The following is a 24647-nucleotide window of genomic DNA, read 5'->3' on the forward strand; positions in this document are numbered from 1 at the left end:
TCAAATATATCTAACATGTAATTTAATTTATATTTTAAATTGAAAAAAAGAACACAACCTTATTTCTATTGTGAATTATTTGATGGTAAAAAATAAAATTTGATTGTGGTCGAAGATGAGTTGCTTTATGACGTCATGATGTAATATTGAAATTACCATTTAATTCTAAAAAAAAATCCCTTATATACTTTAATTGGGCTCTAGCACATTACAAAATCAAATACAATTTCCACTAATCAGTTGAATATCATATACATGAAGGCATGAATATGCTGTATTTAGAGAGAAAGTTGCAATCGTTAATGAATTATCCAGTAAAACGGATGTTTGAGAATCCAAAATTGTATGTTTCGATATATCACAAAGAACGTATTTGCAATACAATCTAAATGTAGATAGACATTTAATGAAATCAATCTATGCTTTAGTTGAACAGATAACTTTCAACAGAAATCAGTTAGTTTTTAAAATAACGTTCGATATCCTTTTTGTTAACTCATTGTTGTTTCATTTTATCGAAACCTCTTTAAACTTTACTGTTATAAATTTTTATAGAAGAAATGAGAAAAGATTTATGCACAGTTTTAAGAGGAAGCATTTATTACTTGCAATAAACTATCATCATTACAAAGATACTAAGTGTGATCACTCATAAAACTTTATCTTCACAGACAAAATATTTCGATATATAATTGAAAATGCAAATATTGACTTTGAGCCACAACTTATTTACTTTCTGTTTACGTCTTTAGTCCAACCCTTCAAAGTGCACTTCATATCAACACGCAAGACATTATAAATCAATAAATATTATCATTCATTGATGTTGAGAGACGTAAAGTTATGATAAAGTTTGTGTACACTTTAATAAGGGAATATAACGGGCCATTCGGATGCGTATTCAATTGTTCGTGTAATTTTATTTCTCCATATCGTCTTTCAGATATATGTATATATAAAAAAAAAACATCAACTTTTTGATTGATTTTTGATGTTTAATGCCACTTTCGGCACCCTTGATTTTTTCATTGGTTGCCAGATTTTACTGGAGGAGGAAGTCAGATTATCTGAAGAGAGTGTTGATCACTGGCTTTGTGGTAACTTTGAATGAAATACTAAGACTAGTCTACCTACTGTAACTGCACACTGAAGTTGAGCGTATCTTGCCCAATGTTTTGGTTTTTTACTTACAACCCCAGTTTTGACTGCATAGGGTTGGGTGTTGATGTACAACTTATATAACCCAGGAACCATGTCCTCTTGAATTCCTGACGTGGTAGACACGTCTTTTCAAGAGATAATAAGGGTACAAATGAAAGGTCCTTTATTTCTGTATTTATCAATTATTTGGTTATTTTTCTCTGAGGTATTTTTACTTAAATTATTTTAAACACATCATTCTCTGTTCTTTTATTCTAGCACCAAATATTCTCTATTCTAACGGCCCGTGTTTCTCTTTTCGCTATTACACATACGAACCCAAACCAAGACCCTTATATGAAACAAACTGATTCCACTGACATCCTTCTACCCACTTGTTGTAATGCTGTAAATAAAGCAAGGCGCAGTATTTACACAACTGGTAATCAATCTTAGACGATTTAAAGCCACGCCTAGGGAACTTCGGCCCACCAAACATTCGAAAATTTAAATATATATAAACTTTATGTATGAAATTTTAAATTGAGCCGTCTAATTTTGAAAAACGAAAAAAAGAATAATTCACTTTTAAAATCAACTATTAATCTGAAGGAATCTCACATATACAACCTTTTAGATTGTTGTTAAAAGGAAACACATCAAATCATCCGACATGTCGTTTTGGCTTGCTCATGCTACATGTATACAATTATTTTCTCCTATCGATACATCATAATACGTCATATTTATTACAGATGGGTGTAGACTAATCCTTCAGTAAACAGTAGACTCTATACTCTATACATGTATGCACTAAGGGACGACATCAAAAGATCGATGTAGGATAAAAAACTTAAATCAAATAGTTTGGGTGTGTGTGTGGGAAGGGGGGGGGGGGGGTGTCAACATTGCTGCAAAATTTGTTAATCTAAAATCGATTTTACATGTATCCCTATTGGTCAATCAATTTTTCCCCAAATTAAGTTAAGAGGGGGTGTGGGGGTCAGTGAAAAAACTATGTGAATTAAGTTTTTTTATCCTTCATTGAGCTTTTGATGTTGTCCCTTATACTACATGTATTAATGCTTAATTGTTTTATAAGTACTTTTTGTTATGATACCAGATGAAGATAATTTTTAACTACTTTGACTACCCGTGACCAGTTTGCATGCTTATACGTTTTATATCATAATTGTACAGCCGACGATATTAGAGCGCAGCACGCCATGATTTCTCTACGACTGTAAGAAACCATTTTCCTGCATTTCCCATCGAAACATTCATATGTTTTTTACTGGTGGTATAAGCATCCCTTGACCACTAATCTTAATTTAACCAGTGGAGCAATTCGCAGTAACCAGTCTCTTCAATAATTATGATGATGTTGAGGACTATTACATAATATTTTAAACCGGAATATAATCTAGGGTTTTCACTCAACAAAACAACGACTTTTCATATCATACCATCAGTTATCTAACACTATTCAATCGATGGATCCAATTAAAAAAAAAGATGAAGGGTATACGTCATTAGGGAGCTACCATTTGATTTTTATGGGGGGGGGGGGGGGGGGGGGCTAGGATGAAAAATGTTGTCTTGCATTTTTTTAGCTGTAATCTCTGTCCTGCCTTTTTATTTTTCACTCTGTTCGGTCCTGCCTTTTTTTTTTTAGTTTATCCTGACTTTTTTTTACCTTAATTGTTGTCCTGACTTTTTTTTTTTGCAAGTGTCTCATCCTGCCTTTTTTTTTACTCAAAACTCCTGTCCTGCCTATTTTTTTTCAAATTTCATCCTAGCCCCCCATAAAAATCAAATGGTAGCTCCCTTAGATAGGTATAGGATCACAAAATACTAAAAGCAATCAACCATTGCAAATCTTTTATTTTCCGTTGCCGTAGTATACAGATTTAAAGAAAATATAATACATGTAACTATTTGGATAGGGCTTATGTAATACGTCATATTAGACAGGAACCCCAAAATAAACAAACAAACAAGCAAACCAAAATACAAAATTTCCATTTGAGAATAAAGGTAAAAAAAAGTTTTTGTTAATATCAATCCGAATTAAATGACTTTAAAAGTAATAAACGGGAGATAACTCTAATTTGTTATCGATTTTTTTTTTCTACAAGGACAAAAAAAAACTAAGAACTTAATTTTAATAATAAAATTCATCAATCTTATTTCTCTGCTAGACGGATAATCTAATTATCCATGAGCTTTTCGTTACATTTAAAATCCCACTGCATACATTTAAAAGTTTTAATACAAAATATTATATATTGCGTAAAAGTAAAATATCCTCATTTTTCACAGTGCAAAGGACACTATATATATCATAGCACATTAGATGAGATTTAATTCTTTGATCGAATTTCAAATTAACTTGTGGGATGTAACAAAATCAAATAATATCATTTACATCAATTTTATAAACGTTTTGATGTTCGACTATTTGATAGAATCCTACTTCTAAACACAAGACCCTAGTTCTATATAAATCATACTTGTACATATATATTCATAAAATATTCATAACTATTCGTTCGGATTTGAGATTTTGTACTAATAGAATGTTTAACTTTGGCTTTTGAACTTTGACGTCAATTCAATACCTCGCACCGAATAGAAAGAAGTATAGGAACATTTTCACCTCAATTCATTTCACACCAGGAGCATTTTCAAAAGTCCTTTCAATCGTTACTGGAATTCCTAGCATTTTATGAATATATATAAGTATGGTTTATATAGAATTAGGGTCTTGTGTTTAAAAGTTGGATTTTTTCAAATAGTTGAACATCAAAACGTTTATTAAATTTGTCAAAATCCGTCCAAATTGTATTTTTTTGGCATTCTTTAGACAAGTCATACAAATTTGACAAAATCTGACAATACTGCGGTATGGGCTTTCTTCAGACAAGTTATCAAAATTTGCCAAAATCTGACAAAATTGCGGTTTTTGGCATTCTTCTGGCGTTTATATTTTGATGAACTGTTTTAAGCAATAAGCCAACAACTTTCTTTACATGGTCACATAATAGACTTTCTACAATATACTCTTATAAAAAAAAAGGTTATGGTGTAATTAGCATTGACCTTACTATCCAACAGAGTCTAAATGACAACGTATGGAACGCCATAGCTGTCTTATGTGCCTTTTTTTTTTATTGTTAGAAGGTGTTTTTTATGATACGATGGAGCTTTTCTATTATACGAAGGTGTGTTATTTATTATAAGAAGGTGTTTTTTTTTAATTATACGAAGATGCTTTTTCTGTTATACGAAAGTGGTTTTTTATCATACGAAGGTGTTTTTTTTATTATACGAAGTAATACTTATATAAGATAAACCTATTTCATTTTAGAAACGCGTGCGTAATGTTAAGACGTGGCCTTTTAATTTCACTATAATAATTACTTGCAGATAGGACCACCTATTAAACATAGTAGCAATTAGTAATATATTTGTAAAAACAGTTGTAACAAAGTTTATTTATTTCTATGTACATCAATAATTTCCTTTGCTCAAATATCCGTCAAACGAAAAGTCATTACCAAAAACAAACAACAGTTTACCGTGAAATATCATTTAAATACATTAAGATGGACGACCTTAATGAGATCGCGTCCGATTCTTTGAATTTACAAAGATTTATATTGACCTTTATTTTCCACACTTTTTAATAATTGTAATTTATCAACCTATGTACACAAAGACTTACTCAAATAACCTCTAAAAACACGTTTAAATGACAAACTTAATAAAGTTGACATCTTAATTGGTCAATTTTAAACTTCGAAATAATTTTTGATTTCGTTCGAGATATCAAATTATAAGTAGTGGGAAATGGAAAAGACCTCATACAGAGAAGAAATAAATCAAGACTGAGAAAGTTTCAAATGTCCACTAATTATTTACAGCTAAAGTTAGTTCTGGAATAACATTCAATAAAATAAATATAAAATCGTAACGTTCATCTGTGATATTGATCATACTTGCATGTCTACGGTTTACGACTTACTTTGCATGCACAATGAAGCAACCTTAATAAGTTTAACATAGCTTTTAGTTTTGAACAACTCATTAAAGCTTATGCTACATGTAGTTCTCGTTGGTTTATTGATGACAATGATGACTATAACTGACAAGTTTCTTGAAATAATCAACATACGTATTATTTTTCATATAAGATACAGGTTCCATTTTAGGATTAAACTACACTTCCACTTTGGTCCTTAACGACCTTGTCTTCCTATTGAGAATAAAGCATAGCCGTTACTTTTCAATTATTGACAATTTCTTTTGATTCTAATAAAACATAAGAGGATCCTAACAAGTTGAATCGTTATCTGTCAAATATTGAAATGAATTGATTGTTGGTTGCTTAACGTCCATTGGCAAATATTTCATGCATTTTCAGGACGAGAACAAGTTAACAATAAATACAATAGTCTTGTAATAAAAGAGGCCATTCGGGATGATGGTCGGGGAAATTTGGACTGCCAATTGAAAATTAGGGTATATTGGATAGGGACAGAAATTTTGCTTTGCAAGAAGCCACATACGGACCCCGCAAAGGGTTGTTACAAGGGTTCTTAACGTGCAAAGAGCGTGGCATACTCTTTACACAAAGCATCGGATTTTACGTCTTTAGTCCGACCGGACGTGGATGCAAACTTGATAAATCCCACACAGCCAAAAGGACGCCCCACAATTGCGGACGCCCCACAATTGCAAGGGTTTTCCTTCTGATCGGAAGAAGACCAAGTGACCATATTTCTATTCTCCAGTCACTCTTGGGATTAATATTGAAATAGAAGGCAAAAGGTTGCCAATTAGTAATACTCGTTATTTAAGGGATATGACAATTCAATAGAGTTTGTATTGTTGGTCATTTTTGCTGTTTTCCATCTCGATCAACCGATTATAGTTTTATAGAAATATTGGACAACTCATAAGTTGATAAAACACTCGTCTTTTACGGACACATTGTGAACATGCTCGCAGAAACGCTCTCAAAACAATCAAAAACCGTTCATAAAATATTTTCCCTGTGGTCTGGGTTTGGGATTAAACACAAAATTACATAATTCGTGATCGAATATAAATATTTTTATCATGGCTTTTTAAATAACAATAAAACTGTTGTTTATTTTCATAAGATTTTCCGTAACTTCCACGCTTGTTTTGTCAATTAGATATGTTTTATTCATGAAGTGTAACTATACTGTCGTAATTCTAAGCAAAACAGAGGTCAGAAGATGGGACATAGTGTACTATAAACATAATATCGAGTAAATATTGTTTTATATAACTCACATAATTCATTAGGCACAACCGAGATCAAATCCATTCCATACACAACATGGGACATAATCAATAAATAACGTGTTAAGTAATTGACAAGATACATGTATGGACAGCCGAACCCTCATAATATAACAGAACCTGTTTCCCGTTCAGATTCACACCTAAAGTTTCGTTAAATTTATTGAAATTTGATTATATATAATCAGTAAAACAGAAGAAATACTGTGAGTGTAGATAGGCGTACTAATTTTTATGCTGACAATAGTCAGTTGAATAAAAAGCTTACAGAGTGGGAATCTACCAAAGTGTGCATATTTAAAAAAAAAAAACCAGATTATTTACTATATGGAACACTCTAAATCTTTAGCAGAAATAAGATCAAAGAAATTATAACAGATCACACAAATCATCAATACATGACTACTCCGAGAAACTGAAAATCACAACACAACAAACAACAACAAGGGATCCATGTAGGATGACTTGGGGAATAAAAAAGAAGATGTGGTATGATTGCCAATGAGACAACTATCCACAAAAGACCAAAATAAAACAGACATTAACAACTATAGGTCACCGCACGGCCTTCAATAACGAGCAAAGCCCATACCGCATAGTCACCTATAAAAGGCCCCGATAAGACAATGTAAAACAATTCAAACGAGAAAACTAACGGTCTTATTTATGTAAAAAAAAAATGACTGAAAAACAAATATGTAACACATAAACAAACGACAACCACCGAATTACAGGCTCCTGACTTGGGACAGGCACATACATAAATAATGTGGCGGGGTTAAACATGTTAGCGGGATCCCAACCCTCCCCTAACCTGGGACAGTGGTATAACAGTACAACATAAGAACGAACTATAAAAATCAGTTGAAAAAGGCTTAACTCATCAGATGGACAAAAATACAAGTGGACGTACGTGGCCGGGTACTTATACATCCCGACACAAAAAGACACTATGAACAGATCTGAGAGTACTCGCAGTTATCTAGTTCAAAGCCACTAACACCTAATATAAAAAATCATGCATCTAAGACTAAATTATCAATCCGTACACATCCAACATCCAATGGATTTAGTGTATGTAGGCGGTTTAAACCAGTTACCAAGGTACATGTAAACACGTTGAAAATAACAGTTGTACATGTAGGATCATGTAGTAAGCTGAAATCTTAAATTAACAAATGTAATACAGACTGTCGTGAGTTTAATAGCTTCGAGTGAATTGAATTATATAACGTGAATATATTAGTCTATTTTTCAATGTTTGATTAAACAACGTGAACAATTTGATATAGTTTTATGCAAATTTCAGTATCAGATACTTTTTTTAATGATGAATTTATTCGTAAAACCGGAAACACGACTTGCACTGCATGAAATGATTAGTTTAAGGAATCAATAAACTACTTGAAAATCAGTTGTAAGTTCCGAGTTTATTATTTTCCTGGTAGTTTATTGGTCAAGTAAACGCAATATTTAATAGTAGTTTACAAATGGTTTACTGGATGCAGTAAGTTCACGAATCGACAACTGATTTACTGTCCAGTATTTTTCAAATTTATTGAAGTTTAATAGACATACAACTTCAAATTTAATGTAGAGGATACATTGATTGACTGATGCATATGGTGACGTCACAACAATTTTTTAACGATAAATATACAGGGTATTATTTGTTGAGTATTGATTCGATATCATAGACTTTGTTTTTGATACGTATAATGCAAGACATCATTCTGCATAAATATTTATTAACTTTTCTTTGATATAAACCAGCATTTCAGGGGAAGGGAAGGGGGAAAGGGGGGGGGGGGGGGGGGTGCAAATTAACATTCTGGCCTCGTAAGATCTGAAAAAATAACCTGACAGACGAAAGGATGAACATGAATATTCAGGAACACAAAATGCAAGAAAAGATGGTGTACAAAAGTGAAAAGAAATGTTTGCGCAAAACGTTACTCCTGCACTACCTCACATAATATTAAATGGTCGTCCGATAAGTACGTCTAATACTTCATCCTTCAGCTTTCTAAGTTTTGTAACTATAACATAGCAATTTGGACTTGTTCTTTTATAACCAGGCATATTATCCAAAGTCGATCTACACTATAATAAGCTTTAGAACAAATAAGAAATAAAAAAAAAATCATAATTATTTCATACCGATTGCAAAAACTATGGTGGTTACCAAGTCACCAAAAATAACACCTTTTCAAAGCTTACATATATTCATATGACCAAGATCTAGAGCAGATTATAAAATATTAGACATACGATTTAGTGCCAATCACTTTTGTTTTCAAATGTGAGAAAAATCACTCAACATTGACGCTCAATTACAAATAAGACAATCATATATCAATCCGAAAATCTTAAGGTCGGCATAATGAGACTTCAAACAAAATGTATATGGTACATATTATTCAACATTAAGTTGACAAATGAGTGTTTAAAAAGTACATGTAATATAAATTATATGGCATAAATACGTAATAACCAGGAGAACAGTGAGAGCAAACAACCCACGCAACAGTATTTTCTTCAAGTATGCACGTAACTAATGTACAATGTATACCATCAACTACATGCATGTACACTCGAACATCACACCTAAACTGTAGTGCACTTTGTAAGTAAAAAAAAATATTTATGATTTAAAATCGGACCAATTTTTAAAGAGATGTCATCTTGTCTCATGTTCAATTCCCGTCACTCCCCGTCCTCGCTACGTTCTGAAAAAAAAATGTAACCGAACAAGGTCATATGGGTTAAACTGTGTGTGAACAGAGGAGACAAAGTAGCCAAGTCCTTGTTCTGTTTAGGCGCGTTTGTTCGGAACTTTAAGCTTGTACTTTAGGGCGAACACCCCGTCTTAACTTAGACAGAGTTTAAACGAGACGGCCGTAATACGAAATTTCCACACCTTGAACGAACTAGCGACGTGCTATGGCGAGGTTTGGCCAAGGGTCAATTGAATGTACATGGGCACTTAGACCGAGTTTGTATGTAGCACGTTCATCACGTATACATAGAGACCCAGTTCGACCCTACATAGTCCTTATTGCGTCTTTATTCCGTCTAAATGCAATCAAAACAAAAGTTATGAACAAGTTATCTGCAGTACAATCACACAAGGTTTAGTAAATAAAGAGAACTTTTTCTCAATGGGTGCGCATTTGATTTCTTATATGCCAGAAAACATAGATAAAATTGCAGCTCTTACTATGTTGAATTTCGGTTTCATTGAATTCATAATACAGACAGAGCAAATCTTCAATTTATGTTAGTAGAGAATTCGAAAGAGAGAAGAAGAGGAATACAAAGAACGTATTGGTGAGGGACTGGTTGAAACCGTAGAGAAGATAGATAATAATCTACTGATGGAGGCGGTCTATTCAAATTACGAATCTTTTTTACAACTTAAACGTGTGAACGAGAAAAGGGACTGACAACACGTGCTAAGTTTTTATAACCGTCAGGCCAGGGGACGTGATGAACATCACGTTCGGAACGCACAAGGGAAGAGATAAGGAAGTGGTTAGATCAGATTTCGGCGTACGGAGAGCAAAGGAAAACTAGATATGCACTTGTATATAGAGGGGCTTTTGCTGTTTTGATTTAAAACGGTGCGCCCGACTTTTGCCAGACTATGTCTATAATGCAACATTAGGTTTTGCATTAACCATATATGTAGCTACATATATAAGGTGTAACATCATCATCTGAATCCGCCACCATGCAGGTTCTACAAGTTTGGTTTTCACAGTCATTACACGGAAGTAAACTGTTTCATCGCAGCCATGCATTCAAATTTAAATGTTTGACTAAATCATTAATTTTCTATAATCGTCATATCAAACATAATTGAAGCCCTTAACATGCTTCTAAAATAGATAAACCTGACAATTTAAAGAGCCAGGAGAAGTGTCTTGTCTACAATTGACAATCGTAACATCTTGATATTTTTAAAAATACTTAAGATCGTGTTAATATTTTGTTTGTAACCATAATATATTCGCTTCTCGGAAATTTAAATAAAATCATATCAAGTCTTGCTATCAGAACAGGAAAAACTATTACGCATTCACAAACCTAGCCCAATTGTTATTAAAATAGCCAAGTTGTCATTAATTTTTTTTCTAGAGGCACGACCCAGTGCCTGAGATTTTCACGCTTGAAAGGCAACGGATACAGTATAAGGGTGTAATATGTAACAACCTACTATGGACTGAAACATTGTTTGAATATTTACTTCATGTTTAAGATTACAAAAAGTTCATATACCATAAAACAATTTCGTGATGGTTGCATTTTTCTCTTACTTTTTTCATTTTTAAAATCGAGTTTGAACACCTCAAGCTAGTACTAGTTACCCGCAGCTACCTAGATTCGATTATAAAAAAAAGGTATACTAATGTGATATATATAATCTTAAACTGTTTAAAAATTATTACTCACTTTTCCCCACCTTGACCAAAACCATTTGAAAAATTCGTCAACACTACCAAAATATTTCTGCATTCTAGCCGTTTGATTATTAAATCCACTGCATATAGGACAATTTGCCTCGTGATTTTCTTCAGTGTCCGGATTTGTAGCAGGAACAACACGTTTTTGCTTTTTCTTTTTTGAAAACTTGGTATGTGTAAATTGATTATCACTATATGTGTCCACATACTGTGGCATTTCATTGTATCTGCCTTCAGGAAAGGGTTCGTATATATGATCGTCCCTTTCCTTACTTTCTTGTTGATCAAAGTCCGATATTGCGTCGATATCGTCTATCGATTTAAACGATGATCGTCCAAAGCTGATTTCATCGAAGGTTACACTTCTTCTCATCGAACCAATACCACTATCCACATCACTTCGGCTACTGTGATGATGATTTCGCAATGAAGACTTTGAAAAAGATTTTGACACAATGGCTGAACCGGAAATTGTAGAAAGATGTAGGCCCGATGTGTCGTCTGCCGAAATCACACTCATTTTTCGTCTGCTCAATTGATTGTAATCCGTCCTGATTCTTGCCTTTGGAAGCATCATCATCGGTGAGGAATCAATGGAAACAGTTTGGTTTGGACGTAATCGTTGACGTTTTGCTTTATTTAAGCGAGAAATTTGGTTTCGGTCCTCTCGAGACAACATTTCAGACATGTTTGGAAATATTCTTGCTAATGAACTCTCGCACCTCCTCAGTGGACTGATTGCCCTCGAGTTCACCTTTTCCGAACAACTAGTTTTCAAAATAGATTCCATCTCGGCAATTTGTTTCAAATTATTAACAATGTGTATTTAGATAAATTACCCTTATACAAAATCTTAAATTAACGAAACAAAGATAACAAGTCTATAATTATCGATTTGTCGAGCGGATTTACAACTGTCATTGATCAAACAATATCTGACAATTTTTGTAAATTCAGTTTCTTTGTGTGTCTGTTTGTTCTCTAGATAGGGCTTCTGACTATATTTGCATAGTTCAAGTGAGACAGACAGTTCATATTTCTCTTTACAGAACCGACATATCCATTTACCATGCAACTCGATTGCGACTACTTCAATATTCCCATATTACTGAACAATTTACAATTTAAAAGTAAATATTTCTGACAATCTAGAAACGGGGTGATGACAAAAATTTATTAAATGTTTAATTTCCTTTCACTTGTTATAGTAGTATTCCGGACCAACCAATCCACAGTTACGTAACGCAAATCCTTGTCGTAGCTTTCGAGTACATCTTTTTGTTTGTTTAATGTCCTGCAATGTACAAACAAATAATATGTCATGACATTACCTTGATATTTTTGAGTGCATAGATTCAGATATTTTCTTGTATCAACAAATATTTAATCCTACAAGTAAACATATATCCACTTAAACCACCGTTTGACAGTTTTGGTTTCCTTTAAATACAAATATTCTTTTTGGTAAATTTCGATCCTTTTGCACTGTCGTAGATTAGCCTATACTTTAGTTGAAAACATTCACAATTACTTCATAATAATATCGCATATCAATGATAAATTTTTGAAACATTGTATTGATAACACTTCAGTTTAAATTAAATGAAATATTTGTTATTTTTCATTTAAATCCTTTTACAGCCTTGATCACCCTAGGAAATCGGATTATTTTTTAAAACTGTTAATATACCTTTAAATTTTAGTAAGATTTTATCTAAAAAATTAAAATAAATTTTTCTTTCATCTGATAATTTTGTAACTTTTTAGTGCAAATTTCTCGGAAATCCCATAGATTATTGTAACGAACGAATGACCGAACATTCTAGCTAACGTAGGATGTAAATGGGTGATGAACGAATTTTCTGTAAAAACCGGTAAAATGTACGTACATTTAGGATGAAACAATTATGAATTTGATATTGTATTAAATTAAGAATGGACATGTGGAATGTATCAAAGAGACAACAACACTACCAAAGATCAGAAAACAACAGAAGGTCACCAATTATATGTCCACAGCAAAGGGAAAATATCTTTACCCTGAGGCGGTTCTCAGCTGGCCCCTGAATAAAAGATGAGTATTAGTTCAGTGAAAATGGACGTCATTATAGACTCCAAAACATATAAATGAACTAATTAAAATACAAAAAAAAAACTTACATCATGACTAACAAAAGTCATAATCATGTGGTGACATGAAATTTTCTATAGATTGCGAGAGTCATTGCAGATTGGTGTATAACTCTACAATCATCGGCTTGAAAGCGGTTTATTTCTCATGATTGAAATACAGAAAAAGAAGATGTGGTATGATTGCATATCGGAAAACTATCCACAATAAACCAAACGACACAAATTTAACAACTTTATGTCACCGTACGGCCTTCATTAATGACAAAAAGCCCATACTACATAGTCAGCATTTATTTTATGTTTATAAACAACAAGAAAATCACAATATTATTTTATATCGATTACGTTTTTGACTTAGTGCAACGTACCATTCAGCAAAGTCATCAAAAACTATCAGCCCTGAAACATTTATTGCTTTTGTCTGCTTTTTAGAAGTATTTCTCTTGTTTTTTAAAACATAGCCTACTTACAAATGTATAATAATATAAAGATGAGCAGTAAAAATAAAAAGACCCTCATATGTGACATCTTTTTTTCATTGTCTGTATTTATATATATAGAGTATAAAATTATAGTTAGTATACTAACAAATGTATAAGCATATAAAGATATTTCTGATTGATTTTGATGGTTTTACTGAGCCTATATAAGTTTATAAAAATCCGATACGGATTTTATTGTTTTATCTTTTGTCAATACTAATTTCATAGCTGTATGCAATTTCAAAAGCCCACGACAGATGCACTAAAGAACATAGCTTGATCTCTAATACTTGCAAATTAACAATAAAAAAAGAGTATGAGCGTTTTAACGTTTCCATTTTGTAATAATGAGAAGAAAACTTCTGGTATCGCTCTGATGGAACACGGCAAAATATATACAGTATTTTTTAACGTGGACATCCTTTTCGGAGAGGAACTTCTTTAAACAAAACGTAGACACAGTGAATACTTGAAAGACTGTTTGTGTATCACTAGTGAATAGTAAGTGAACAACAAGTTCATTAACAAATAAAAGAAAAATATTATAATTTCATATATTATAAATGTTTGGCTAAATTATTGGGAAAATAACAAAAAATAGCATACAATAAACATAAGGAAAATTTCTTACCCAAAATCAGCCTGAATATTCACCTTTCCACTAAACTAACAAATACCACTAATTGCTATTTCACTAAAAAGTCAAATTTGTATCCTACAGCGAGGTGTTGATTTTTAAAAGTAACAATAACTTCACATTTGTCAATATTTATCATGAAATGATCTCTCCGTCTTTAATCACTAAACCATTTAAAACACTAATCATAAAATCGTTTTTTCTTACCTTTAACGTAATATTGATAATTCCAAGTGAAATTTGTTTACAAAATACCACGTGATATTAGAATTTAATGTTTTCTTGTGAAGTAATCTGTCTAATACATGTACTTGACCATTAGTTACAAAAATGTTGTATTATGTTACTGTGGACAAATTGGTCATTATTTCAAGTCCGAGAGAGCGCTATAAAAACATATTTTTTATTTTTAGATTTTTTGTCGCACTATTTCTAAAACTATGGATTTGTATTTAACAAAGATAATATGATGTTACGCAATAGTTATACTTCTACTTTAATAATAGTATTGGATTGTTCTTGTTATGTTTTTGAAAGTTTAAAATTATAGATGGTAAGATTATATATAACACCTAAACTAGTTATATACTATGGTATTAATGAATGAGTGTTTTTATAATGGCCCTGTTATATGTCCAAGGTCTGTAATAATGGTCGAGGAAGTCTGTAATGGCCCGAGGCCGAGGCAACGCCGAGGGCTATTACAGACATCCGAGGCCATTATTACTGACCGAGGACATATAACAGGGCCATTATAAAAACACCCATTTCTTAATACATTTATTAACCAACTAAACAAAAGTGTATGTGTTGCTGCTAACTTGATGTACTGTCTTACTCTTTTAATGACAGTTTAGTTTGAACAAAAATTTGTACTTCACCATTATAAAGCTTTAAATATACCAAATATCCGAGATATTAAGTTGAAAGAGATATGTGTTAAAAAACAGGATGAACAGTGATCCCTTTATATGGTTTTTTAATGTTGGTTGCTGGTTACTAAATTAAATAAAATACAATACAAAAAGGTATTATACTCTTTACAACTTAGTTCTATTAACTTTATCAAAAACCCAAACAGGGCTTAATACAGACAAACTGGGCATTAATACAGGGCCATTACAGAAAAACAGGGCCATTACAGAAAAAACAGGGCCATTTCAGAAAAAACAGGTCCATTACAGAAAAACAGGGCCATTACAGAAAAAAACAGGGCCATTACAGAAAAACAGGACCATTACAGAAAATATGTAATTTTTAATAAACAGTAACTTTTGGCAATAATGCACTTAATTGGTTAATAAAAGTATGTACTGGTGAAAATGCTGCCGATCGCATGGTCAATATTTCTCAAGACAAGACAAGACTTTCTTCATTCATCTCAGACACAGAAGTGTCTTATTCGCTATACAAAAATAAACAATTAAAAATTATTTTTTTTTAAATATTATAATATTTTTGACATGTAGCTCTTCAACGGTTTCGGTACTTATACATCTTCGGATTTTAAATGTCTGGCTCTGAGCGTTCCTGATGAAGGTAAATCCAGAAAAACACTTCGGACGCAAGAAATTATTAAAAAAATTGTTTTCTATTTTTTACACCACTGGGTCGATACCTCTGCTGGTGGACTATCAGTCCCTTAGGGTATCAACAATTCAGTAGTCAGTAATTCGGTACTTACATGATTTAACAAACTTTACCAAAACTGTCCGTTTACAAATTTTGGAATTATTAAGAAACTAAGGTTTCAACTCCCTCAGGCAAAGTTGGCTTTAGATGGATTTGGCTATTTATTTTAGGTATTTTTGACCTATACTGTAGCTCTTCAACGGTTTCGGTACTTATACATCTTCGGATTTTAAATGTTTGGCTTTGAGCGTTCCTGATGAAGGTATATCCAGAAAAGCGATTCGGACACAAGAAATAATTAAACGTGTTGTTTTCTGTTTTTTACACCACTGGGTCGATACCTCTGCTGGTGGACTATCAGTCCCTTAGGGTATCAACAGCTCAGTAGTCAGTAATTTGGTACTGACATGTCTCGGTTATTGTATAGAAAGGTATATACTATGAAAATTAGAGCGAGGGGCTTTGCCCCAAGCTCTTATTTTCATAGTATATACCTTTCTATACAATATCCAATTTAGCACATATTTACAACTTGAGTAATCCTGTAATTAGTCTATTGATATGTTTTGGCTGACTGGATGTAGCTCATTTACTTAGTTTTGTAAATCTACTCACTATAATATCATTGTAAAAATGGGATTTCAAAGGCCCTTGACTTTAGAATGTAAAGAAGGTAGCTGCTGGTGTAAGTATGTTTATTGATATGAACGAAGCGTTGTTTTACTATACATGTACTTATTTACATGGTAAGATGTCAAAATGAATTGACCAAGAGCAGACAATTCTTAAATTGCAGTGAAAGCTTTGCATTCTTGAAAACATTTTTTTAATTTCACATAAAACCTAAAACTATCTTAATACAAACAGTTGGATCCCCCTCCCACATCTTTGATTGAAACTCCTTTTAAAAATGGCAGGATCTGCACCTGGTATGTACCCATAGGTAGTCTAGTGGATAGTTTATATGCATGAAATATTTATCACTGGACATTAGGCAACCAATTATCGACCAATTTATGACTAAATATATCAAATTGCTTTATTAATAATTTCCCTTCAAAAGATTCATGGTTGACTCTTTTTGTGTACAAAGTAATTGCTTTGAAGATAAAGGATTACAAATTTTAGATCGAGTTGTACTTTAATCAAGGTATAAAGCACCATTATTATTACTCTTTATTTAAATGAAAGAAACTTTTTTAATTGTCAAAACAAAATTTAGATCGAAAGATTGATTAGTAGGATGTTAAAAATCTTTTTGAAAACTAATTACAAACTACCGGTATTTAGTTAAATTTGGAACACATCATTTATTTCAAAATAGCCAGTAACAATTTTTGCTCTAATATCTTGATTACAATACAATGAAATCTTACCCTTGTGGTCATTCATGCGTAGTTACTTAGTACACGGAAAAAGTATGTACTATGAAAATTAGAAGGCAAATTCAAGCAATTTGATTGGACGAGAAGTTGTAAGTATGTGTTAAGATTTAACAAACTTTACCAAAACTGTCCGTTTATAAATTTTGGAATTATTAAGAAACTAAGGTTTCAACTCCCTCAGGCAAAGTTGGCTTTAGATGGATTTGGCTATTTATTTTAGGTATTTTTTACCTATAGCTCTTCAACGGTTTCGGTACTTATACATCTTTGGATTTTAAATGTTTGGCTTTGAGCGTTCCCGATGAAGGTAAATCCAGAAAAGCGCCTCGTACGGGGCGCCGAATGGGACTCTTGTGGTTTTGTACAAAATTCAATTTTGTCATTAACAAAATCATTTTTGTCTTACAAAACTATGTGATACAGACTTGTTTCATTTTTGTCATCACAAAATCCATTTTTGTAGACAAAATTCATTTTTGTAGACAAAATTCATTTTTGTTATGACAAAAGTGAATTTTGTCAAAAAGGTATGCAAATATAAACTCATTTGCATACAAAATTGACTTTTGTTACCTGATATGGAAATTAAAACACAAAATCAATTGTGTAAGACAAAATTGACTTTTGTTAATTTTGTGAGACAAAATTCACTTTTGTCTCACAAATATCTCACAAAATTGAATTTTGTCTCACAAAAGTCACTTTTGTCTCACAGAAGTCACTTTTGTCTCACAAAAGTCACTTTTGTCTCACAAAAGTCACTTTTGTCTCACAAAAGTGAATTTTGTCTCACAAAAGTCAATTTTGTCTCACAAAAGTGAATTTTGTTGAGACAAAAGTCACTTTTGTCTCACAAAAGTCACTTTTGTCTCACAAAAGTCACTTTTGTCTCACAAAATTGAATTTTGTCTCACAAAAGTCACTTTTGTCTCACAAAAGTCACTTTTGTCTCACAAAAGTGAATTTTGTCTCACAAAAGTCAATTTTGTCTCACAAAAGTGAATTTTGTTGAGACAAAAGTCACTTTTGTCTCACAAAAGTCACTTTTGTCTCACAAAAGTCACTTTTGTCTCACAAAATTGAATTTTGTCTCACAAAAGTCACTTTTGTCTCACAAAAGTCACTTTTGTCTCACAAAAGTCAATTTTGTCTCACAAAACTCAATTTTGTCTCACAAAAGTCAATTTTGTATGCAAATTTGGATCTGCACTTGAATTATCTCGTCACGATTTTGCAAGAAGGCCTCTCATTGGATATAGAGAATGCGGGTTTCGCAGGTTCAAGGTCATATATGGATGATGCACTATTCCGCAAAAGTAAGTAATACCTAATGAAGTTTATATATGATATTCTGTGCAGGACGTCATATTATTCTAGTATGACGTCCTTCTTTTGCTTTAATGTCAACAAATCCATGTTACTTAGGGATGCACGTAAATGACGTCAAAATTGAACTTTCGATGTCACTGGTTTTTCAAAAGACGATCGAAAAAAAAAAAATGCTGGTGCTTTTTGAAAATAGAATTAAAAAAAAATAAAGTAAATAAACATGACCTCTCCTTCATAAAGAAGCCTCTGGACCCCCTTCTCCAATTTCAGATTTTTCTGACCCCTCTACCTTTTCCATATCGGATAAATAATCGTACATACATGTTGTATTTCATTGTTTTTAGAAGAAGATATAATGTCTAAATAAACAAAAAAACTCATGTTTTAGGTTTACTTTTCCCCGACTGAAATAGAGATTACTTAGTTTTATTATATTTTAATATGCTTTGGTGTAATTTCCATTTGTAGGTTAAACCATATTTTAATTTTCAAACTGATAACGATGGCCTCAACAAGTAGCCTGCCTGACGAAAACATAAATATAGACAGGCTACAAAAGTTTTTAGATGAAGATATGCCAATCACGCAGATTGCACAAGACTTCAATGTGTGTACAAAAACAATCTACAGACGAATGAAGAGTTTTGGAATAACGAGAATACCATTCTCTGATATCAATGATGACGATCTGGTAGATATTGTGATAGAGATCAAACAAAATCACCCAAACGATGGCGAGGCTCTGTTGGATGGTCACCCCAAGGCCCGTACCCCTCCTATCAAGATCCAGCGCTGGAGACTAAGAGCTGCTATTCATTTTGTTGATAGTGCCGGGGTTCAGGCTCGGCGGACGGTTACAATTAAACGTCGCCAGTACTCTGTGCCATGTCCACATTATCTGTGGCACATTGATGGAAATCATAAGCTGATAAAGTGGAAAATGGTAATCCATGGAGGTAAGATGAATGTTAATATCAAGAGAGTACCTATGTACGTATAATAGTCGGGACTTATGTTACCTTTGTTCGTTCGTCAGTCGGTCACACTTTGGTTAAGTTCCTGGTTTAGGTCCATATCTTGGGTACTACATGTAGTAGAGCAATGATAGTTTAACACCGTATGAGTCTTGGGTAGTACAACACTACCCATTATGAATTAGGTCATTGTGACATACATTTTACGCAACAACGACTTTGGTTAAATTTTGGTTAAGGTCCATCACTCAGGCACTACAAGTAGCAGAGTAATGTTATTTGACCGGTATATGTGTCTTTGGTGGTACAACACCACCCACTATGAATTAGGTCATTTGATAAAAAATGACGTCGGTTAAGTTGTTGGTTCGAGTGCATATCTCAGGCACCTCAAGTAGTTGAGCAATTATATTTGATCAGTAGATATATGTCTTGGGTTGTACAAAACTACCCACTATAAACTAGGTCATTGTGACCTACATTTTACAAATGACATTTGACAAGTAGATGGGTCTTGGGTAGTGCAACACCACCCACTATGAATTAGGTCTTTGCAACCTACATTTTATGCATAAACGACTTTAGTTAAGTTCTTAGTTTAGGTAAATATCTCGGGCATCACACATAAAAGAGCTGTCATGATATCTGACCAGCATACGTGTTTTGGGTTGCAGGACACCACCTACATTGCGTATATATATCACTTTTTTAATTTCTTGGTTAAGGACCATATCTCCGGTTCTCAATCATTCTCGTTTAAATAATCTGATGTACAGTAGTTGTCGTTTGTTTATGTGATATATACGTGTTTCTCGTTTCTAGTTTCTCTTTTTTTTATATAGATTAGACCGTTGGTTTTCCCGTTTGAATGGGTTTACACTATTAATTTTGGGGCCCTTAATAGCGTGATGTTCGGTGTGAGCCTAGGCCCCGTGTTGAAGGCCGTACACCAACCTATTTATATATATAATGGTTAACTTTTTTTTTTAATTGTTATTTGGATAGAGAGTTGTCTCATTGGCACTTACATCACATCTTCCTATATCTATTTGGGGGTCCAAAAATCGGGAAAAATAAATGTAGTAAAATCTAAGGAATTTTGAATGCATTTGAAATCATTAATGTGGAGATTGCTAGGCGAAAAAAGTCAAAGTATTGGTAACATGAAATTAACATTTTTTTTTATTCCTGAAACTTTGAAGATCTTTGAAGAATTACTTGTAACGTACAAATTTATCACACTACATAGAAACTACTAAATACCAAGACTCGATTACAGAATATTTATAACTATTATTCAATTTTAAAGTATCAGTAACGTAGGAATCATTAAAAATCTTGACAAAATAATATGGTGGCCGGATGCGGCCATTTCGTCTTTTCATGTTTTCGCGTTTTCTCCTTTCACTTTCACGCGAAATCGAGAAATCGAGAAAGCGAAAACGCGAAATCGAATAATCAAGAAAGCAAAAACGCGAAAACGCGAAATCGGGAAATCGAGAAAGCGAAATCTAGAAAACGCGAAATGAAATAGATTTCTCTATTTCGCGTTTTCGCGTTTTCGCGTTTTTGCTTTCTCGATTTCGCGTTTTCGCTTTCTCGATTTCTGGCCATGATTTCCCGATTTCCCGATTTCGGGTGAAATTGAAAGGAGAAAACGCGAAAACACGAAAAGACGAAATGGCCGCATCCGGCCACCATAACATATTTAAATTTCACAATTCGTTATTCAACCGAGTACAATTTATTATATTATTGTTTCTTTGTTTATGATATCAAAGGTGAGATTTAATCATCAGCAAACCTTTGTAAATGATTGTTTATGCTCAATTATTGTCAATCTTGACATGCAGAATAAAGGGATAACAATGTACTTCACAAACCCTAACTTTTCAGTGAGTCGTGATATTGAGCTGTATGATGGCTCATTAAAATTCTATAATTTTAAGAATTATTTAAAACATTTATTTATGTACTTTTATTTAAAATATTTGAATGCTGAGAGTATAATTTTGTCAATAGTGGATGCATGGTATAACTTGATGAGATTGACCGCTCTACAATTAGGAGTGCAATAATAAATAAATAGTTGATGTGGGGTTAGGTAAGGAGAACGATCCCGATACTGGTCACTGTCACAATACTGGGTCAGAGGCGGATCCAGAAATGTGGGGACCCGCTCCTGTGATTCCCTATATCAGCAACCATTTTTTCCCCCAAAAAGGATGGGGCCCGGGCCCCCTGTCCCCTAAATTCGCCTCTGTGGGTCATTTATTATACCAGTTTTGGCACTACTGGATTCCCAGTAATTGTATCTTCCAGTATTGTCAATTATTTATATATTCAGTTAATTTTCAGGTATTGATGGGTTTACCAGACTAGTGGTGTTCATGAATATATCCAATAATAACAAAGCCACAACTGTTCACAGAGGGTTTATTGCTGCTACCGAGCAGTTCAACTGGCCAATTCGATTAAGGACAGACTTTGGAGGAGAAAACGAGCTAATTTGGCAGGCTATTCTTGATAAGCGTGGACCTCGTTCAGCATTAGTAGGTAGTTCTGTCCACAACCAGCCGATTGAACAATTATGGGGCATTATAAATGACAGGGTGACATTGCCATTCAAGGTACTCTTTGATTCAATGGCTAGAGATGGTTTACTGAATACAGACAATGATACGGACATTATGTGCCTTCACTGGGTATTTCTACCCTTAATACAGGCCAACCTTACAAGGGAAGTGTTGGCACTTAACAAGCGGAAGATTTCAACAGAACATCAGCGATCACCTTGCCAGCTCGAAATTCAGTTTATGCACCTCAAAGCAGCTTATGAAAACAAGCCCATCGAGCAACATGAAGGTGTGGTCTGCTCATACCAAGATCCTGATGACTTGGCTCGCCCATTACAACATGTTAGGTGTGACGAGTTTGAACGATTCCCAGCAGAACTCCGTGAGGAACTCTGTGCACTAGGCACAGCTTTAGAAATAAGAGATGGACGTCGGTTGTATTTAGAAGTCGTGTCAACTATTGAAAAGTATTTGCTTCGTACATAAGAACAATTTCATGAAAAGATAAACAAGAACAGAAGTCTGAATATTTGAAAAGTGTGTATTTTACAACTACTGGTATGTAATCGGTGTCATGTAATCTTGTAAATTGTGCAGATTAAAGTTTTTTGAAGTAGATAAAACTAAGCAAGATATAAAAAATAATTTTACCAAAAGAGATTTCTTGTCACAAAGAATATGTATGTGAAATAAAAAAAAAAAAACACTATCGTAAGAACAAGGTTCTAGTTTTTCTGCACACAGACTGATTGTATAACATTTGTCCCGGCAACCTATAAGTTACAGGTACTGGCTATGATTACTTCGGAAAAGTAACAATAAGAAAATATTCAGATTACTTCGCTCACTAAATGCTGGTATGTAACGTCGGTACAATTTGGGGGATTATTTTATTAACAAGAGTGCACACACTGAAATGTCTCGCCTTCTTTACTAATCATTGATATTTTGTTGATAGTCCTAAGTATAAAGCTTTATTACAACTGTCACTTAAACTTAACATTAACCAAGATGGCTTAAACAAAGACCAATAAACCATGAAAATTAGGTCAATGTCAGATGAACCATGCCAGGCAGACATATACAGCTAACAATGCTTCCATACAACAAATATAGTTGACCAATTACTTAAAGTTTAAGAAAAATAGACCAACACACACAAACTTAACACTGTGCAATGAACTGTGAAATTGAGGTCATGGTCAAATAAAACCTGCGGGACTGATATTTAGATCATAATATATTTCAGTACACCAAATATAGTTGACCTTTGGCATATAATATTAGATAAAAAGACCAAAACTTAAAAAAATAACTTTGACCACTGAACCATGAAAATGAGGTCAAGGTCAGATGACATCTGCCAGGTAGACAAGGCTCCGTGTTGAAGGCCGTACTTTAACCTATAATGGTTTAATTTTTAAATTGTTATTTGGATGGAGAGTTGTCTCATTGGCACTCACACCACATCTTCCTATATCTATGTACACCTTTCAGTCATTCCATACAACAAATATAGTAGACCTATTGCATAAAATATGAGAAAAACATACCAAAACACAAAACCTTTACTATAACCACTCAACCATGAAAATGAGGTCAAGGTCAGGTGACATCTGCCAGTTGGACATGTACACCTTAAGTCCTTCCATACACCAAATATACTAGCCCTATTGCTTATAGTATCTGAGATATGGACTTGACCACCAAAACTTAACCTTGTTCACTGATCCATGAAATAAGGTCGAGGTCAAGTGAAAACTGTCTGACGGGCATGAGGACCTTGCAAAGTACGCACATACCAAATATAGTTATCCTATTACTTATAATAATAGAGAATTCAACATTACAAAATTTCTGAACTTTTTTTCAAGTGGTCACTGAACCATGAAAATGAGGTCAAGGACATTGGACATTTGACTGACGGAAACTTCGTAACATAAGGCATCAATATACAAAGTATGAAGCATCCAGGTCTTTCACCTTCTAAAATATTAACCTTTTAAGAAGTGAGCTAACACCGCCGCCGGATCACTATCCCTTTGTCGAGCTTTCTGCAACAAAAGTTGCAGGCTCGACAAAAATCACAGAAAAAAGAAAGATTTATAGAAAAATATAATTTATTACTGGTAGGAAATACAAAACGACAAAGATAAAGATGTAAAATATTGCAATTCATTTATTAAGGATAACATTACCGACATATCCAAAATGTGCAAAAACATTCTCTTTAATTTGTGTTTACTTGTGAGTGAAAATGTACTTTTATAGACAATGTATTTACCCTTTACCCTCTTCCGAAGTCGAAGGTTTTCGGATTCATTTGGTTATTCAGAGTAGCGGATCGACAGCGCTAGACTTGGGAAGATGACCCTTTATCTGCAATGACTAACTATATATTTCAACACAGTGAGCCAACAGTATTTTATGTCTCAGTTTGTCGTACATGGGAATAACAACAAGAGGAAGTAACTGTACATAACCTATGTTTTTGTTACACCCAGAAATATTCGATTCCTTTCCCTACAATGCATACCCATGCCGGTATGCATTTAGTCT

The 24647-nt window shown here is 33.4% G+C and overlaps 2 protein-coding genes across 27 annotated transcripts in view; one reads left to right on the plus strand and one right to left on the minus strand.

Moving 5' to 3' along the window:
* Nucleotides 1-24647, minus strand: part of LOC139527951 (uncharacterized) — a 104017-nt gene that overhangs the window by 34683 nt on the left and 44687 nt on the right. For 18 of the 26 annotated variants that reach the window (XM_071323680.1, XM_071323672.1, XM_071323667.1 and 15 more), the window contains exons 1-2: nt 14187-14321; nt 10930-12234 (exon numbers count right to left, since the gene is read on the minus strand). In XM_071323680.1, the coding sequence (XP_071179781.1) occupies nt 10930-11730 (801 nt within the window). In that variant the 5' untranslated portion in view covers nt 11731-12234; nt 14187-14321. Of the gene's footprint in view, nt 1-10929; nt 12235-14186; nt 14376-14399; nt 14434-24647 lie in introns of those variants that run through there. The other 8 variants (XM_071323681.1, XM_071323676.1, XM_071323654.1 and 5 more) reach the window with 4 other exon arrangements.
* LOC139527945 (uncharacterized) lies at nt 18362-22773 on the plus strand. Its single transcript, XM_071323640.1, has 3 exons — nt 18362-18525; nt 19007-19494; nt 21871-22773. The coding sequence occupies exons 2-3, from the start codon at nt 19041-19043 to the stop codon at nt 22572-22574; spliced, it is 1158 nt and encodes a 385-aa protein (XP_071179741.1). The 5' UTR covers nt 18362-18525; nt 19007-19040; the 3' UTR covers nt 22575-22773.

This window comes from Mytilus edulis, chromosome 6 (assembly GCF_963676685.1).
Source record: "Mytilus edulis chromosome 6, xbMytEdul2.2, whole genome shotgun sequence".
NCBI classification, from domain to species: Eukaryota; Metazoa; Mollusca; class Bivalvia; order Mytilida; family Mytilidae; genus Mytilus; species Mytilus edulis.

Coding starts and splice junctions, on each gene's coding strand:
- LOC139527945 (XM_071323640.1), top strand. CDS start 19,041: ATGGCCTCAACAAGTAGCCTGCCTGACGAAAACATAAATATAGACAGG. Junction 19,495..21,870: donor GAAAATGGTAATCCATGGAG/GTAAGATGAATG, acceptor GTTAATTTTCAG/GTATTGATGGGTTTACCAGA.